This window comes from Platichthys flesus, chromosome 12 (genome assembly GCF_949316205.1).
Source record: "Platichthys flesus chromosome 12, fPlaFle2.1, whole genome shotgun sequence".
NCBI classification, from domain to species: Eukaryota; Metazoa; Chordata; class Actinopteri; order Pleuronectiformes; family Pleuronectidae; genus Platichthys; species Platichthys flesus.
In genome coordinates, this window is record NC_084956.1 from 15,962,409 (window position 1) to 15,979,001 (window position 16,593).

At 40.4% G+C, this 16,593-nt stretch overlaps 1 protein-coding gene across 3 annotated transcripts in view; it reads right to left on the reverse strand.

Moving 5' to 3' along the window:
- Positions 1 to 16,593, reverse strand: part of lyst (lysosomal trafficking regulator) — a 51,905-nt gene that overhangs the window by 28,977 nt on the left and 6,335 nt on the right. For all 3 annotated transcript variants that reach the window (XM_062400798.1, XM_062400797.1, XM_062400795.1), the window contains exons 3-7: positions 12,831 to 12,922; positions 9,140 to 9,338; positions 5,949 to 6,039; positions 2,755 to 4,849; positions 5 to 944 (exon numbers count right to left, since the gene is read on the reverse strand). In XM_062400798.1, coding sequence (XP_062256782.1) covers positions 5 to 944; positions 2,755 to 4,849; positions 5,949 to 6,039; positions 9,140 to 9,338; positions 12,831 to 12,922 — 3,417 coding nt within the window. The remainder of the gene's footprint in view (positions 1 to 4; positions 945 to 2,754; positions 4,850 to 5,948; positions 6,040 to 9,139; positions 9,339 to 12,830; positions 12,923 to 16,593) is intronic.

Consider the following 16,593-nt stretch of genomic DNA (forward strand, 5'->3'; position numbering starts at 1 on the left):
ATACCTGATAAGAAAGTTCCGGCTCTATCCTCTGCAGGGCTGAGTTAGAGCTGTGCAGACAGATAGCCAGCAGAGCCTCAAGCAGACGAATACTTTGAAGCTGCCACTCGTCCTCTAATTTCTTTGCAGGATCTTTGGTCTTTCCCTCACCCTGACCAGGGCAGAGGGGGTCGGTTGAATCGTATGTAGTCTCCTCCAGTGTGACTGGCACAGTGGACTCAGGGCTGCCTTTGCCCTTGCCATCCCTCTTCTTCTTCGCTTTCCCATCCTTGGTCTTACAGGAAAGTTTTTGGATAACCATGGCCATTAGCCGCAGGCAGACATCCAGTCCACCTAGCCTGAAGAACTGCCTCTGGAACAAGGGACTGGCTAGGTAGATCCATCGACACACTGACCAGACATCTGCTGCACGTCGCACCTGCTCTTTAGAGGGCAGAGCTACACTATCTGGGGACAGGTAAGGCAGCCTCCCGCCAAGAGGTTCGCTGGCTGTACTATCATAACCTGAGGTGTCCTCAGAGTCATTAGCCGAGTCCCGGTCAGAATCAGCCTCTTTGCTGACACAGAGGAATGCCACACACAGGAAGAGGTTGATAACGTGGAGGTGCGTCTCTGCTCGGCTGCGCCCTGATCCACGACCTGGCCCGCTCCGACTTTTGTGACGTGGATTTGCCTCCTTTAAGCCTTCATAGAACTTGCTTAGGCTCTGCGGGCCCTCTCCAGCCCCTCGGGATCCAAGTTCCTCAGCAAGGCTCAAGACAGCCTCTGTTTCATCAGTATCAGCACCCTCCAGCTCCTGAACCACCCCGTAAGCCGGCTGGTGTCCGATTCCAATAATCAAAATCTCAAACACCTTCAAAGCCAAAGAACGCGTCTGGTCAAGGTAGACGAGCTCTGTCACCTGATTAAGCCCGTTACAACTGATGAAAAGGTCTCTAATTACCCTGTAAAAATAAATATAAAAACCTGTTAGAAACTAAATAAAGAAAAACAATAATATAAAACACTACACACAGAATAAAAAAGGTAGATGTGAATGCCTTTAAACTTTTCTTAACATGATAAATTAACACTGAAGAGCATCACACGATAGCACCGCCAACGTTCCCAGAATGTGACTGTGTTTATTCTAATGAGACACATAAAAGACAAATTTATATCTAACTTATATCTTACTAAACTTTATCTGAATGATAAAGTTTAGTCAATAAGAAAGCTGATACTTTACCCTTTTAGAATGTGTTTAAAACTGGTACACACAAGCACACAACTGAGGCCTTTATAAATAATAAAATAACACTGAAAAGGCAGGGCCAATAATTTTAAAAAGAATAATACATCAGCTCTCAGTGGAGGTTAAATCAACATGAATCTAACCAAACAAAACCCTCACGAGATGTACCGACATTAAACATGACTGAAATTGTCTTCACAGTGTGATAAGGAACTGAACAGATGTTTGTTTGAGGCTCTGCACGAAAAGCATGAAATTACATAGATTATTAACTAGCTGATTTGTATTTCTCTTATTCAAACCCTTTCTCCAGTCTTCCTCTAAATTAATGCAGAGTTGGTTGATTTTGTTTTTTCAGAACATTTGCTCTTTTCATTAGTGGTGAGCAGGTCCATCAGGATGACTATCCATTAGCCTGCATATTTAATGCTGTGGAGTTCTGTTATGCAGAAAGCTGTGAGAGCAGTGAAAGATGATGAAGAGGTAAGAAGTAAGATGGTGTACAACTTTAAAAATTACTTTTCTTTTACATTATCTTCCAACATTATTTATTTTTACACTGTGGCATTAATTAGTTTAAGGTTATACATCAGTTAGTTTTTCAATAGACTTGAGACAACTAAACAGTCAACAATTTAACAAGCAATGATTGTTGCTTGTAGATTGCCTGTTAAAAAACTACAAAAAAATGATATGGCAGCTTCAGAAGTGGTTGAAAATGCCTTTAAAGTCTTCGAGCTTGTTTGTAAATGTTGATTGATCAATGAAATACAATGGATTTGATATACAAAATATAGTAAAAAGCAAGCAGATATTATAGAAATGAGTACTCTGAATTAATAACAGACACACCTCAAAGCATTCATCCATTAATTTCCTACACCCACTGAACCCGTTTAGGGTCGCAAGGGAAATACAACCTCTCCAGCATTGGTCAAGCAGGTGCTGAGATACAACCTAAACAGACCAAACGTATGTTTGTCAAACGTGTCCATACAAAACACTGCAAGCACCTTCTTCTGCGTGGCTGCTCTGCTCATAACAGTGTTATATAAACGGTCAACAATCCTCCATCTAGCACTCACGCTAGACTGCTCTGATGAATTATTGATTAGTATCAATTAGCAAAGACATGGAGAGAAAGATCTAATGACCAACAACGTTCAAGTGGCTCAGGTTTCTTACTCTGGTGTTGGGACATGGTTTTTGTGCAAACCACAGGCCTCCTTTCAGTCAAACACTGGGCTAGTGAATTATATTTTTTTCTCCTCTATTTCAAACATCTGGATAAGTGTTTACACAGATTGTTATTGATGATTCTGCATGTATTCAAACCAAAGACTTTAATAATTATTGGACACTTTGTAGCTCCATATATTTATGCCCAAAGATTTTAAATCTTTTAAGGCCCGAACTTAAAATGCAGTCCGATAGTATAGAGAAAACCCAGACTTATACAACGACTGAAAAAGACAGATGAGCAAGTGAAAAGACAAAAAAAACTGATGTAAACAGCTCACCTTGATTTTAGGAGGGCAGGTAACGTTTGCAGGTATATGAGCAACACCTCCACAGGCAGACACTGCGCATGATAGCTGCAGACCTGAGTACACACAGTGGAAACTCCCAGCTGTTGGGCATGGTGAGCCAGCTCCACTCCTCTCTGAAGCACAGGGTTGAAGATGTGCGTGTAGAGCTGCCACTGCACAATAGCATTGCCCCGCAAGGTCAGGTGGCAAACATGGCCAGCTATTTGTTGACTCAACTGCCAGTCCTCACCAAACACCAGCTCCTGATAGGCCTCGAGGGCGTCCCACTTCCACAACATGTCCTCTGCCCCCCCTCCACTTGGCAGAATACCTTGGGAGCGGTAGCACAGACTGGTAGAAACTGCTGAAGGTTCCCCATGCTGCAGCGTTTCCTCCAGGCCTGGCAGCTGACTGCTGTCCAGAGTGCAGATGTTACAGGACGCCAGTTTGGCTTTCTCTGAGGGCTGTCCCCCGCCAAGCTGGTCTAGGATCAGTCTACCAAGCACACTGAGAACATGAGACTGGTAACTACGCAGACCCTGAGCTTGGAAGGCATGCAGCAGGGGTCCTACAACTGAGCGGGGGTCCATACAGCAGCATATTCCAACAGCCTGCACCCCAGCAAGAACCTGAAGTACAGCTGGTCCACTAGGGGAGAGTCGCTGCAAGAGCCGCAAACATTGGTGAGCACAGGCAGCCAAGCAGCAGCACCGCTCAGGGTAGCGCACTGTGTCCTCCTCCATCTCTTCCTTGCCATCTATGTCCTCTTCAAAGGGGTTGCGTCTAGCTGCCTGCTTGAAAGCAGAGATGGGCAAACCTGACAGGTCTCTGTGGTGGTGTAGGAAGTGTGAATATTCACAGCGACGATGACGGCGTCGGGCACACACAGACTGATGCAGCTGCTCTGACTTTGCCTTCTTGATGGCACTTATGATCTTGAAGACCCCTGCAATCAGACCTCTTAGCCTCTCAGAGGCCTCACCTCCTACTTCAGAATCCCTCGCCCTGCCGAGCCCCTCCAGCCGCAACACGGTGGCCTCAAACAGCTCTAGTCCCCGGCGCTGGACAAATTCATGGATAAGCTCCAGTGCCTGGCTAAAGAAGAAGGGGTTGGGTGTGGAAGCCTGCAGGCAACCCAGCAGCACTTGCAGTACTCCCTCTAGAAGCTCTGGCAGCAGTAAAGCCCTGTGACGATAGCGGGAGAATGAAAACTCATCCTGGACCTCCTGCAAGGTTTTCTTGGGCCTAGGTGCAAAGGGGTTGGTCTGTCTGTCCAAGCAGCTTTGGATTTTGAGGGTGGCTCGTAGCAGGTCTGTCAGGCTGCGTCTCAGGCTGTCTGGAAGGGTTTCACACTGACTCACATCAACTGACATCAGGTGCAAGATGGTGCGCAGTAGCATCCTCTGGACCAAGGCAATGGGCTCTTCGGTCCAGCCTCCAGCAAGCTCCTCTGCCCCGGTTCCACTGCCACCTCCTGGACCACAACAGTCGCCAAACTCAGAAAGGATCTCAGTGAGAGTTGGAACAACACTGACTGCCAGGCCAGGGTTGTGGTTGATGTTCATGTCGAACTTACACACCTTCTCCAACAAGGAAAGCAGCACATGACAGAGATCAAACGGTGAGTTTTCCATGCGGTTAAATATTGATATTGCAGCTGGGTCTGTCAGGGTTTCAGTGTCCACTGTCTGGGATCCAGGCGGGCGGGGATGGGGGTATGGTGCACTCATGATTTCTTTGGTGGTGCTGGTAGTGGATGCGAACTGCGAGGCCTCCGAACGATGATGCTGAGAGCTTAACCTGATCGTTGAACTGTGTGATCTTCGACTCCTCGCACCACCTGCGCCTGCTTTGTCTTCAGAGTTGGCTTCTGAATCTGAGGTAGAAACCTGGGACTTGCGAGCATCCTTTACAGAGTATCTCTGTGCTGCTCGGTGTGACCTCCTTGACTTCCAGGTTCCGCTGCCAACGCGCGACCTCTTCCCAGAGCTCTGCTCATCTGTCGCAGCCTTCTGTCCTGCCTTGAGATGGACGGCCTTCACCTCCCGGCCGAGGAATACCTCCAGTAGGGACGGCAGCGTGAAATCTGTCCACACAAAAACATCTGTCAATATAATTCTGGACAGATATAAAACATACAGTACCAAATGTGCTTCAAGAACCTAAATAATATATATATATATTTTTTTTTTTACTATGCTAGAATCTAATTTCTAAGCACTATGCTGAAATACACCGGATTTTAAAATACCATTTGTCTTTAAAGTAAAAGATGGGGATCATAAAGCTGCTGCATTTCAGCAGCCATGGCCTCTCCAGTGGGTTTAACATCTTCAGTGAGAAAAATTAATTAACGTAAAAATGTCTAGGGTCCTTGTTAGAGAGGATCAACAGCCCTGTACTAAAAATCAGTGTCATCCTGAGGTCGCAGGCTTCTGCAACCACATGTCTTCTCCTCTTGTCCGACAGTTTATGTGATGCAATGCTAAGATCTATTATACAGGAGATATTGGCTCAAAAGATTAATCTATCTCAAATTACAGTACAGTGCACAGTAAGTGGTGGTTAGTTAAAATATATACATATATATATATATCATTTTAAGAGACATTTTTACAGCAGACGGCAATGTGCACATATCCCAATGCTTTCACATAAACTCACCAAACCTAAAGCTAAAACACTGCTGAAAACTGACGGCAATAACTGGTTAAGATTTATGTAAAAGATGGAAGATTTTTTATATATTTTTATTTTACATTAATAATTGTATTTTATTTGTATAACTTGAACTTAAATGTATGTTTAATGTATTACTTGAAGTTTAATGTATTACTTTTTACTGTCCTTTGGTCATACCACTCCACCTGTAAAGCACTTTGGTCAACCAAATTGTTTTAAATGTGCTATATACATAAAACAGACATTGACCTTGACATTGAAACAAATAGAGGAAAATACAGAACATAGGATTTCTGGCCTACCAAAGGAAGTCTGCATTTTTTGTTCTTTTGTACAGATTAATGCATATTTTACACTCATTAAATATAGTGTGTGAATTGAATATATTACATACAGAGCTTGAATAAGAAGTAGTCACAAGACATTGCATCAGGACAGCGAGAGGTATGTGCTTTTAAAGTTAACATAAAGTAGAAACCAAGGAAGTATTTGTGTGCTATCACCTGGGGCTTTTTCCTCCTGAACAGGGATCTTCCAGACCAGCGGCAGAAGAGACAGCAGCAAAGTAAGCAGCTCCTCACGACAGGTCAGCTCCTGAGAGGAAAATACAAAATAACTCAGTGGGGATACCTAGAATGCCTTCTTGCCCCTCTTCCTCACACTACAATGTCACATTAAGACCCTCCCACTGGGATACACTTTTGTTCATAAAAAAAAAAAATGTAATTTCTTGGTTTTTCCACTTTCTGCCAAGACAAATCACAGACTTGATTTGCTTCTTATCTTGATTTACTAACTTACTTTCTAAACCAACCATCCGCCTAGGAGCTTGTTATATATATATATATGTGTGCAGTTAGCTAGCGATTTAGTTAGTGTTCTGCGCATGTGCATTTGTGAGCAATGTGGCACCTACATAACAACATTACTTCTTAGACCCGGGGGATCTATTCAGTGCATAACTCACAGCAGGGAGAGAACCACTTCCTTCATGTGTTAATTAAAAACAATCAACCGACTCCTTCATGTGTGAATTAAAAAATAATCAGCTTGCTATGGTTTAATGACTTACACTCCATTATTAGAAATATCAAAAAATATTACAAAGATTAGAAATAAAAAGGCTGCGGTTTAACAACAATAAACAATTGTAGAAAAAATTATTTTAAGAAATCTGAAGATATGGATCACCACCAAATTGTAAACACTGATAACTATCAGTTCCCTAAAAAAATGCCTGTGCATTATGCTTTGACAAATTATTGAAATTGTTACACTGACAGAGAAGTTCCTGGATCTGCACCAAAGTTGAAAAGTTCTTCCCAGGCTCAGGCCCTATCCCCTAACCAAGTTTGGTGGAAATAGGTTTTGTAGTATTAGTGTAATGCTGCCAACAAATAAACCAACAAACAGACACAAGTGAAAACACCACCTCCTCTGTGGAGTTAATTAAAATAGTAAATCATATGTTTTGACGTGCTGTGTCATGAGTTTAACATGCCTGTAGGAATCAGGGTTACATTAGAAAATGACTTTATAAATCTAATAAATAAGAGACGTGCCATCATTACAAAAAGACATGTTTCATCTAATCAATGTCAGAAAGAGGAGTATTTAATAACATAATGGAGCATAACTAAGACCAAATTATATTTTCTCTTTTTATACTGAATTCTGTAAAAACGGATTCATATTCTAGATCAATAACCTAAACCGCAAATAAAAAATCATTATAAGGTCTGGCCCCAATTTTCATTAAAGGCTTTACTCCATTCAGGCCAAAGCTGACACACATGAGTCGGATATGTGATAACACACATATAATGCATTAAATTAGATGTGAAAGCCCATTAATTCATAACTCGTTAGTTGGCAAAACACAGATCAGATCAATATGTACAGTAAATAGACTGTTTGCTGCAGCCCAGTCTCTTGTTGGGAAGTCTGCAGACATCAGTGTGTAAGCAGAGGAAACACTGGGCTCCGTAAGAGCACGACAAAGTGTTTACAAGTGGACACCATTTCCCTTTGAGGTACAATACTGTCCAAACCATATCTGTAAGATCCATTTTGAAGGAGAGTAGCACTGACACATTTGGTGCATTGGATGATAAAAAAAAAGGAACAATTTCAACATCAACATCTTGTGTGCAGCAGCAGCTACATAACCTTCTACAATCAATCATGTGACCACGGTAAAGCTTGTTTCTTCTTAAAAATAGTCTCCCTGAAAATATAGGTGGTATAGAGGGAGCATGAGTAGCATCGGGAAAAAAAGATATATATATATATACACAACATTTTCCATGTGGTGCTTTAAAGTATGAATTGTATAAATCCTGACGGAAAGTCTTGTGCCAGATCTTGCTCCAAAGTTACAATAAAAAAGATTAATGTAATAGTATTAAAAAAAAGACGTGAAGTATTAAAATATAATATAAGTGTCAGGGGGACTAAGAGAGGACCACAGACTAAATAAATAACAACACAAATAGGTTACAAAAATATAAAAGAATAAACTAAAAACTAGACTGAAATAGAAATATAATGAGTAGCACTAGAAATGACAAGTGAGAAGTAAGTATTGTACATGATGTTATTATTATACTATACATGATAATAATGGAAATTATATTGTAGTATTGCACATACCTTAATGATAACGAAAGACTGATATTGCACATAATGTTGAGCATTAATACTGAACATAATGTTGAGCTTTAATATTGAACATGTTTAAATATAATAATGCTCAAGTGTCTGTAAATGAAAACAGGCATTTGTTTAAAAATATATGAATAATCCTTTAAGTCTTATAAGTGCATAACCTACTTTCATTAAGGAGTTTTATAACACTGTGCTCATTAAATATCCTTTTTAATCTCACCAGCTGGTGTCTGTCTGATGTTTGCATAATCTTCATTGCTTTTATCATGTGTGTTTGTTATATTTGATCTCTATTGAAAACACTGTCTGCAATTTCCTTTTGATTAGTCGCAGCAGGTTATAAAGGCCGATTTGTATTGATTAATTAACAAATGTGAGGCATGGTTTGAAAGTAATAGCAGCGGCCCATGGCTCAGTGTGGATATTACTTTGTTAATGTCAGGATTTCACTTCTCATTGAAAACAATGAGTGAAGTAACCTCTTCCCTGCACTTCTCACTGAACAATCAGTTGAAAACAAAACAGCGGTAGTCTCAACTTTATGGGATAAATATCAAATCATATTGAGACACTGGAAAAAATACATTGTGAGGTTGAAACTCCATTTTAAAGCTTGAAATATTATTTGAAAAATTCTTGCATGACATTTTTACATATATAAACATTATTTTGTATTTAATTTTTCCTTCTTCACCTTTCCCGAGTTTCAAATGTGTCAGTGTTCAGTGCATCAGTTAGTTTTTCCAGGTTTTTCAACCTTGTAAATGGAGATCTGAAAACAGATTTTTGCACGAGATTTTTGGCAGTGTTGTCTTTCAGCTCTGATCTGAAACTCAGAAACAGAGTTAATGAAAAGGATCCCGGAGGCAGGGATTATTTGCTCCTAATCTACAGTAGAGCCTAATAGCGTTGCTCTGGAAGTAAAGCTCTCAGCTACAACTTCAGTTTCCAGTATCGCAATTGAAAATGCACATAACGTGGGATTTAGGTTCAGCAGATAAGACAGATGCACCTAGCTTCTTCTTACCTGGTCAATAATTGAGTCAAGGGTGCTGAGCAGCAGGAAGCCACGTCCCCTGACCAGGTACTCCCCCAGTGCCACCATGTGACTCTCCTCCTCGTCTTCTTCCCGTGCCTCTGCTCTCTGAGCCACCGCACTGCATAGTTGATGAACATCAGTCAGGAACTCCCTCGCCAGAGTGTTACTGGCCCCACTCATATCTGAGCTACAATAGAAGACACAAGACATCAAACACCTGAGGTACAATGGAATTCTTTCACCGTCAATATAGATTAATGAGGTTTCTATTCATGTGAGGAAAATAAAACTGGGATTACTGATGTAACTTTAAGAAAAACCAGTAGGGTCAAAATAAAACATAATCACACTCCTGCTATGATGAATCATATTAAGAATTAAGACATAGCAGATACTGATTTACTACATCACTTGTTTTGTCTATTCTGCTTTAATGCTAAGGAAAAAAACGTACTAGTACACATTAGGTTGAAATGACAACGTATGCAATTTATTTAATATGCTTAAGTCGACTTAAGACTTTATCGGTAATAGACAACACAGTGTGACAAAATAGAGGAGTAATTGCTGTGTTAAGGTCAGTTCAATGGACATGCCTGCATACCACAACCAAGTGGGTAACACAACTCAAGCACAGTGAGACGACAGAGCAAAAAAGCCAAAGCCAGCTCCGCTAAAAAGCCTCAGCAATATCATTGTGAAACCTAAATAATCAGGTTGTCAAATCAAAGCTTGAAATCTAGACTTGTGTTGCTTGAACGTTGGAATACAACTTATCCTTACGACAAGCATTCATAGAGCGCCTCCAAGCCAGAATGCTTCTGTCTGCTATAACCACATAGTCCTCTCAACATCGCTGAGAGTGAGCTGCATCTCTTAAAAGAAGAAACACAATTCCCACCTCTCCAAATTCTCAGATCAACACACTCACTCTCACTCACACTAACACACATGCGCAAACACCCACCCTTTACAGGACAATCCCAAATACACAGTTCAACACAAATTTTTCAACATGAATTCAAGACGTGCCCCAGGAACAGTTCTTACATTTACGTGTTTACATTTCTCCGGTTGCTCTGTCCCAATGAAATAAACATTAAAAGTCTAATTTTAAAAGAACTAATATGTATATTAGTTCTTTCAACAGTGCACAATCATTTTCATCTTACCAAATGTTACTGGGCCAAATTGTTTCCTTCCACTCATCTTGTTTCTGCTCCAAGCCTGACTGGAGTTCTGCTTGCTGTAGCTGCATACCTCCTCACACCACTGCTGACTGAATTTTCTGTTCTGCAGCGCAAATTCCATTAAATTGGAATTTCAAATGGAAGCTTTCCAGATTCGCAGCAGATCAGCGTATCACATGAAAGCATGTGATGTCACATGGCAAGGAGACTGGCCTTGGGAATACTGACGAGCCCCCAGGGCCCTGAACAAGACCTCCGAAATCAACCGCCACTCACAATAACAGCCTTTGTGTTCTCCACTAAAACAACTGTATTAGGATTTTTTTATTACCAAAGGTCTACTAGCATTGTAGCAATAGCTTGTAAAGCAATGAAGTGGAGAGTGATTGTGATGTCCTACTATTTTTTAATCCTAATTTAACTTCTGTCACAACATGGAAAGGTTAGTAAAACATACAAAATTTGTCAATAATATTTCAATGAAGATTTGCACAAACTGTTACTTTTGCGTTTAATGTTATCTAAATTCTTCATTCCATGCAGTTGAATTTACTCTAAGTTCTCATTTCCCCAAAATATTTGACAAAACACATATTAGATGGTTTCTACTCTTTTAAAAGAGGGTTAGGGTTAGATTAGCCCTGACCCTATGATATTTTCAAGAGAGTTTCTACCCCATAGATATACATGATAGGAAGATATTTTCAGTCCTGGATATTGGGTGTGCTGCAACGGAAAAAAAAAAGCATCAGAGGGGTGATGCATTATCTGCATGCAAGCTGTATACAATACCAATCAGGAAATCCACTATTGTTATATTGTACTAATAATTACATGATGATAATACAATGATGTACTGTTACAAAGCATCAAGTGACACTCACAAGTGTTTCTAGGGACTTTGGGGGCCCCAGGCAAAACAAACCTGGGGGAATGAAACTGGTTAATTGTTGTTAGTGTGGACTGTGGTAATCTTTGTCCTCAAAAGGGTCCCTTCTCAGCTCAGGGCCCCAGGCTATTTCCTGCTCTGCCTGTTGTGACTCCCATGGTGACACGCTGTAACCGCAGTTTAAATGCCTTTTCCCTATGACTACTCAGTTTTAGTCTGGATCAAATATGTCTGTCTGCCGAATAAAGATCTCAACATTATAGCACTCTAATAAATTCATGTTTTGATGGATTTTACTGTAATGAGTGTGGAGGATATTGCAGGCGCAAACCATGCAGCTTGGTGTGACCTTACCATACCTCAATTTACAGTGTCGCCATGTCCCCATAGTTCAAGTGATACAGCCGAGACTCAAGGAAGAAATTTCAACAATGCCGGAGAATAAGAGAGGTGGTAAGAAACTACAGACATCTATATGATGTTACTTTTCCGTGGCACAGGCACAAACAGCCTCTTCTGCTCGTAGATCATCTAAACCACCTCCACCGTCGCCATGTTTGTTGTCAGAAACTTTAGAGTCGTCTCTATCCTCTAGTGTATATATTGCTTAACAATCATTTCAACAAAGGACGCATTGAAGTAGGAGGGCAGTAACATCGTATCTGTTTTTTTTTACGTAAAGACTGAGCCTTTTGTTTTGCTACAATAATTTTAGGTTTCACTTTATTCATTCATCTTAATGGTAACTCTACACTAACTCACTTACAAACTGGCTGTTTATAACACACTAATTATAAATTCTTGTACAAATCTAATAAAAAAAATTCTCTGAGCAGCTAAAATATCAGAGAGTTTATGGCAGGACAACGGAATTTAGAAACTGAGCAATCCATTGCAGTATCATTTCTACAACATCTGTTGATAAAGTTATTCATTAATGCAGATAGAAAGTAAAAAGTAAAAACATGGAACATCCTATAGTTGATCTCACAGAGCGAAACATTAACCTGCCCTGAGCTTGTCTTTAAACAAGGACATTATTTCAGGCATTTTAACCAAAAAAACATTTTCTAACTAATCACTTTCAGCCTAAGGCAGCACATGGCTCACGAATGCTAATGCCCTCACTTAATTCTAGGCAGTGCGTGTTTTATGTGTGTGTTAAGTGTGTGTGTGTGACTTATTTACACAGAATCCAAACCAAAGGTACTTGAGGTGCCTAATGTCCCACAATTTTCCTCATCAATATGTAAATCTATGCAGCGAGGTACACTGAAAGCAAATGCACCCTGGTTACATAAGGTCTGCAACCTCTAATGTCTTGGTGGGATACAAATCTGTCACTTCTGCAGTTACTTCCTGTGACAGAGGCTCCGATTCCATTTTACCTCAACAATACCTGAACATTGCCTATCGACCACTATTAGTACCATTCCAATATCAGTGCATTAAAAAAAGATAATCATAAAACGTATTTTAACAGCTGTATGATGCCAACCCTGAATGCAAGTGATTTGCCTGACTCCTATTAAACCCTATGAAAAACAAATGCATACAGACAATAAACATACAGGTCACCACCGCCCTAAATGAGACCTACCAGAACTTCAGGGCATCTTTGGTGCTGTGGTTGGGGTGATGCTGCACGTAGTGGAAGAGACAGAGGAAATTCTCTAGACTCTGGAGGCTGACCTGATAAGAGACAGAGACACACAGATAAGACATGAGAGTGACAACATAAATCTAAGCCACATTATTTCTTACATTCACATGAAGAGGAATTCAAATGAAACACCACCATTTCCTATGACAAGCCATAATGAAATTCCCGTCCATCATTTTGTAATTGTTATACAAGATAATACAGTTGGAAAGTGATGCAACAGTGACTAATGTCATTATGTGGAACAGTCACACCAATATGGATTTATCAGGTCAGTTGCAGCACTGTAATATGATACAAATGCCCCATATACAGCAAGCACCGTTTTCAAACACATTAGAAATGAGAAAATGGCACATAAGAAGTTCAGTCCCTAGAACCACAAGTCATATTTTATAATTATAAATATGTTATCATGTCATATTTAAGCATTTTAAATGTAGTGGTGACAAAGAGCAACAAAAGAAGAGTCCAGGATAATCTCTGAATCTGGGGTAACAAAGACGATACAAAGATGGAATCAGCTTCGTCACAGTTCTGTGGTCCATAGAGCGGGAATTTCTCACCACCGGAGCTGGCGAGGCATTTGGGATTTTTCGTAACAGCTCGCCAGACACGCCACCTGACGACTTTTTACTACATTAGTGGTTCAAGGGTACTGTGTTAATGTCGTATCGGCAGACATTTGATCTTCTAAGCCAGCGATCTGCCGTCCCTCGTACCACACAGCAGCCAGCTGTACGCCTCTGCTAATCCGACACCATTGACTGGGTTCATTCAGGCAACACTGATCCCTGACTGAGAGATGCTGCACTGAGCGTCTAGGTCACAAAGCCACAGCATAGACACAACAGAGGGCAGATCAATTTACATACAGTCCGACTTGCACAGACAGAAACATCGCTGTGGCATAATTTATTCGATTTATCAAAACATAATTATATACTGTGACACATTTTACAAAAAAATTGCAGGTCCTACAATTTGAATATTTCACTTGTTAATATTTTGACTATAGTCCAGCCCTATTATAATGGGATGCCTACAGGGGTTCACTATATATCTGCAAACATCTTAACCTTAGAAATAAGGAATCTTCAATTAACACGTCTTTATCTGAATATGTTACCTTTGGTCCTCTGTCAATGATGTCATCTTCCCTTTGTGCAGATATTAGCATTGTGCTTGTCTGCCAAAAACATAAACTTTGTAGATTTGTTATAATTAAACTGCTTTATTTTGTGTTTTTCCATTTTATCACTGGGTCTGTTTGTTTTGGAGAGAATGAAACCTCTTGCCGATTATTCAGCTGCCATTAAAAACTTGCAGAATAAACACTGAAGGTGACAATGGTGGTCAAGGCAGAAACACCACGATCCCACCCTACTTTTGATAGAGAAACCGTGAAATCACCTAGTGTGCTGTTTGAAGGTCCCAGTGACAATTTTGTACCACAATGGAGCAGGCTATTTTTACAATTCACAAACACGAGCAAGGTGGCAGCGGGATAAACTATTTCTGTGATTGTTTCATGCTGATCTACTGGTTGACAACTGGTGTCGTGCCCAAACAGGTGTAGCAAACGCTGTGAAGGAGAAGCCTGCTAGCAAACACACAAGGATGAAAACAATGTAGGGTTTAAAATATTCAAAACATCAGCGCCGACACCAGAGCAACTCACGTCGCTGCAAGGACACAGATTTCTGCATTGACTCAAACATGGAATCTATTGGTTTATAACATCGAGAAGGTGACAAACACAGAAAGCCGGTGATGGAAAGAGACCTTTAAGGAGTAAATAGGTAAATATTGACTGTGAATTTCTTTTCCCTTTCCAGATCTATCAAATAAGAGTGAATCATTCAAAGTGTATATTTACAGTTCCTGAGGTTCAGTCACACTTTTCTTGCCAACTTTCACGGTGAGGAAAACGGGGACCAGGAGACCAGCTTGTGGTGAGTCAACTTCCTTCCTGAGACACAATTGTCAAAGCAAGATTTGTTTTTAATGACTTGCTAACACTATAATGACTAAACGATGCACACTATTTTCAGACATGCACTGACATGAACTTTTCAGCAATTTTACCAAGGGGCTGTAAGTGACAACGCAAACTTCCCAGTGAGTTGCTCTGGAAATTATCTGGAGCGAGACATTGTGAGCGTTCAGCAGGACAATGTCCGCAAAATCCCAGCGAGCATTCTTGAACAGGTTTCTGAACAGCGAGGGTCAGAAACAACTGAATTTACACATCATGTCCTGCCTCCTGCATGGTCCAGCCAGGCACCATCCCCCAACTCTAAGCACATTTTTCTGTTGTATTGAATGCGTCTGACCACTACAATCACTTGATGCGATCTTCGTTTGTGAAAGACAAACTCAGGAAAATCTCTGGACACAGTTCTCTGGATTTAATTCTAACAACAGCTTGTGGATGTCCAAAGGGATGAAGATGCAGGGTAGACCACACTCACCAAGGTCAAGGAGAGAGTGATTGTTGCCCAGCTGAGGCAACAACCCAACCAAGCAGAGAGGGGGGAATTGATGGGAGTTACTGCAAACCAGTGGGCCAGGCAGCATCCCACACAGGAGACGAGGAAAAGGAAGAAAAAGAAATGCATGGCTCATGAGAGAGACAGGAGAGGACAGGGGAAAAACATAAAAGCTGACAGTAACATAAAGATGAGAGAAATAAATGCGGTAGCGGTTTAGAACAAAGATAAACCGAGGGATTGACTGGCAGGGAAACAAAGCCTCAAGGTTGCCTAAACTGTGATTAGTTTAATAAACAAGCCCTGGGGCTTCGCTGGAGCTGTGCACTCACTCTATTAAAATGAATCTACCAAAATGAGCATCTGAAATTACTTTGTCCTTGTGTTATCAGCATACCTGTTGTGGTCGTATTCCACATACAGTAAAAGGAAATTGAGTGGTCTGCGATCACGGTAAGTTCCCAGAAACCGACATGGTTTCATTAAAGATATTTTTCAAGTTTCTTTTTTTTTATATGTTGAAAGAATAATTTATCAGCAAATGGAAAAAATTTACTAGAGCTGAAAATTATGGAAAAAAGCAATATAGATAAATATTGTGATGACAAGACATGATTTAAGTTAATCTTTGTCATTTAGTCTTCTCTGAAAAAAAAACCATCACTACAGTTCAGCTCGATCAAACCAGTCATTGCTACTGGACGTAAAATGCATCGCTACTGTTGCAGCCTGGTAACGTAACCACATTTTCTCACACTTGTTTAGTCTCCAAACAAAACTGTTTCCTTCTGAGGGTGTATTTACCTGATAAGAATTCATGCTCGAATAACGAAAACAGAGTTTCCATTATTGTTCAGACAGAGCAGCCGCAAGCAGGGCTGGGCTGAATTGCCAGAATTATTATTATGATAAAAAAATTTCTATCAGTCCCTTTTCCTAATTATCCTGATGACTATCATGATTTCAATCAAGTTTAAAGTTTAAATTCCTCTGATTAAAAGCTGCAGATGACTTTCATCATGGGCAGAAAATAACAAACAGAAACAAACAAACAACATTTCACAAATCTGAAGTAGTGGATTCAAAACAAGTTATTTTCTTTAAACCTTTCATTATGCTTGCGCAATGCATAAGCATTACACTGACTGATATATATTGAAGTTGTACTATTGCTCTAGAACAAATTCATATCCCGATAAATATTGTTA